The sequence below is a fragment of the Branchiostoma lanceolatum genome, chromosome 2 (genome assembly GCF_035083965.1).
Source record: "Branchiostoma lanceolatum isolate klBraLanc5 chromosome 2, klBraLanc5.hap2, whole genome shotgun sequence".
Classification (NCBI taxonomy): Eukaryota; Metazoa; Chordata; class Leptocardii; order Amphioxiformes; family Branchiostomatidae; genus Branchiostoma; species Branchiostoma lanceolatum.
Genome location: NC_089723.1, coordinates 15,225,514 through 15,228,359, shown reverse-complemented (window position 1 = coordinate 15,228,359; position 2,846 = coordinate 15,225,514). Strand labels below are relative to the sequence as shown.

The 2,846-nt window shown below is 43.3% G+C and overlaps 1 protein-coding gene across 1 annotated transcript; it reads right to left on the bottom strand.

Annotated features, from left to right (window-relative positions):
• Positions 1–783: 783 nt before the first annotated feature.
• Positions 784–1,206, bottom strand: LOC136426861 (NXPE family member 3-like). The gene has a single exon (XM_066415580.1). It carries the CDS (start codon positions 1,204–1,206, stop codon positions 784–786), a length of 423 nt encoding a protein of 140 aa, XP_066271677.1.
• Between the last annotated feature and the right edge of the window lie 1,640 nt (positions 1,207–2,846).

Below are 2,846 nucleotides of genomic sequence, written 5' to 3'. Positions count from 1 at the left end.
ATGTTCATACCGTCTGCTTTTCATTCTATGCTAACACTGATATTCACACAAACACTCGTACTGATACTAGTACTTACCCTGCTGTTCACAATTACAAGCTAACACGGATGTTCACATTGTCAGTAATTACACTTTCTAAAGTCTGTAGGTGTAAGAAATAATTCAATGCTGGTCTTCATTGACAAACACGGCATCAATAAGTATGTATGTCTTAATCAACCTGTCAAACATAAAGCATGTATGTAGTGGAATACTGACTATACAGGCTTACTCTCTACCAGTCTAAACACGCCAGCTATAGGGAGAATTTTCGCCAAGGGGGGGCGCCAGAGGGGTGGAGGCGAATACAGACTGGTTTTCTTCTTTGATTCATGACTTTAAATTTCATATTCTTCCAATGTACAAATGGAGACCACAATACACAGTAAATATATCACTAAAAACTATGATGCCAGCCTGTTCTTATTCCATCAACACTCTTCACAAATGAAGATAATCAATACATCCTTATTTACCTCATAGGGTCAAATTAGATTCCGAACCAAAAGCTAATAGTGTGAGACAAATGTTGGATACAACAGCGCAGTTCTAGAACTGTCTAATTAAAAATTCATGGCCTGATGTGGCTGTATGACTAACCAGGCACCGCTGGACATCCGTTGTTTCAGAAATTGAAGATAGATTACTTCCGACCAATACTCATTGACTGTGACATGATGCCTGTCCAGTGACCTAGAACCACCTCATCAACCAGCGTCCACTGAGTTCGCTTCGCTCACCCCTCTACTTTGGGCAGACGTGAGACAGCAGCATGATGAGTTCATTGTCCACCACAGTTTGATCTGGGTGCACGTTGTCTTTGCCCCACTGACAAACAGTCATGTCCCAGAAGTCCAACACCACCACGTCTGGGTCCGCCCGGAACATCTCTCGTATCATCTCCGTGATCTGGTAAGACAGCCAGTCGCTTCCCGTCAAGTAGAACTCGAGCTGTCGACCTTGATGCTCCCGCGTTGTTCCCGTCCTGACGAAGACGTGCGTACCCGGGTCCCTTCGCTGGAGGCGGTGGATGGCGTGCCGTATGGCGTGCAGTCGCGACCGGATCATGTCCAGCGGCTCCGCGGTAAAGTGAGCCCACAGGCTCAGGACTACAACCGTGTTAGGCCCGCCCTGAATGGAGTCCAGATGATCAGCAGCGTATCTCATCTCGGAGAAGAGAAACGGGAATTGTGTTTGTATGGGTAGGTGGTGAAACCGGTAGTGGACGGTGACATCCCAACGTTCCGACGTGCCACATTTCAGCTCTATAAATCAAACCACCATGACGAAAAAAAGAATTATACATTTGGTGTAATGAGCACATGTTGGTGTCGCTGTTTGCAGGTTAGTGAACTGCAGCTCGTGAAAATACATTTTCTGAGTTTTAGAAATCTATAGATATTCATCGGAAATTTGGGCTTCACCGCGCTTTATGAATCAATGGTGGTTTTCTCAAGGTGATCAACGGCCACGTAGACATGTCTTCTATTGAGCTATTAGTCAGCGAATTTCTATAGGAACAACAAAATGGCACTGAAAACGGCACGTGAACACGCCTTTAAGAAATCAAAATCAAATGGAATCCTCAATGACTGTGTTCGGAGTTACCGGGGGTACAAATGAATTTAACTTGAAGAGTGACATTTCAATCATTCAAAAATAGGTCCAGCTTATAGATAATTGAACGTAATAAATGAGTAGTTGACCAACCTTTAGTGTTTTGTCTGGCATTCCGTAGGGGTAGAATCGCCTTTAACCTTTCGTATCACTGTCGAACGGTAGAGTCACCTTCAAATTGGAAAAAAAAAAGATTTCAGATTATATATATAGTTACTCTCCCATTGTTCGTAATGAGAAAGACAAACGCTATGTATAATATGTCAATCATGTTTATGCTGACCCCTCAAGGTAGATAGTGGTCACGGCAGACAGCTGGTTTTTAATGCGTGGGTCATTGGGAACATAACCTAATGGATCACCAACAAGGGGCCACAATGTATTCTCCAAGCAAAGGTTTCGATCGGGGGAATAGTTGTGGCCGGGATTTTTTTTACACTCTCCCCTCTAAGGAACGTTAAAAATCTCGACACTCCTACCCCACTCGACCGAAAACTCTGCTTGGAGAATAGCCGCAATGAACAGGTGGGCCTAATCTGCAGAAGATATCACTATTAGGTTTGGCAGTATACGTACGTACGTACGTACGTACTGAAAAAATCTTTTTACACAACCAAGACATTTATTTCTTCGACATTTCGGTGACCATCCGTCACCTTTTTAAGGCAATTCTGACTGGTTCACATAGCAATGCACCACAGGTGTTGCTGGTTACACATATTAATGTGATGTATTTGCAAAACCAGTGCTGCATTGCTATTTGAACCAGTCAGAATTGCCTTGAAGAAGGTGACAGATGGTCACCGAAACGTCAGTGGAATAAATCTCTTGGTTGTGTAAAAATAGTCTTTTTTATTCAGTGACTTACCAATCTGATGAGACTATTCACGGAAGTACTTTATGAAGTTTCTATAAAGTGATTTTTTACTGGAATTTTAAGCGAATAGAGCGAATAGAGCGTTGCCATCCCAGTGCGGCGCTGAACTGCACGCGCGGGAATTTGGGTAAGGTCAAAGGTTACGTTTCCATGAGACTAAAACAATATCCACGTGACTAGCATATCTATACATGGACTTCTTTACAAATGAAGGATCTGTGGAATTGACCTTAGACCGCAATGCATCGCGGCTGCACTTGCGCATTTGAAACAGTGAGGTGACTAAAAGGAAAGCTACACACCTGAAAATTGA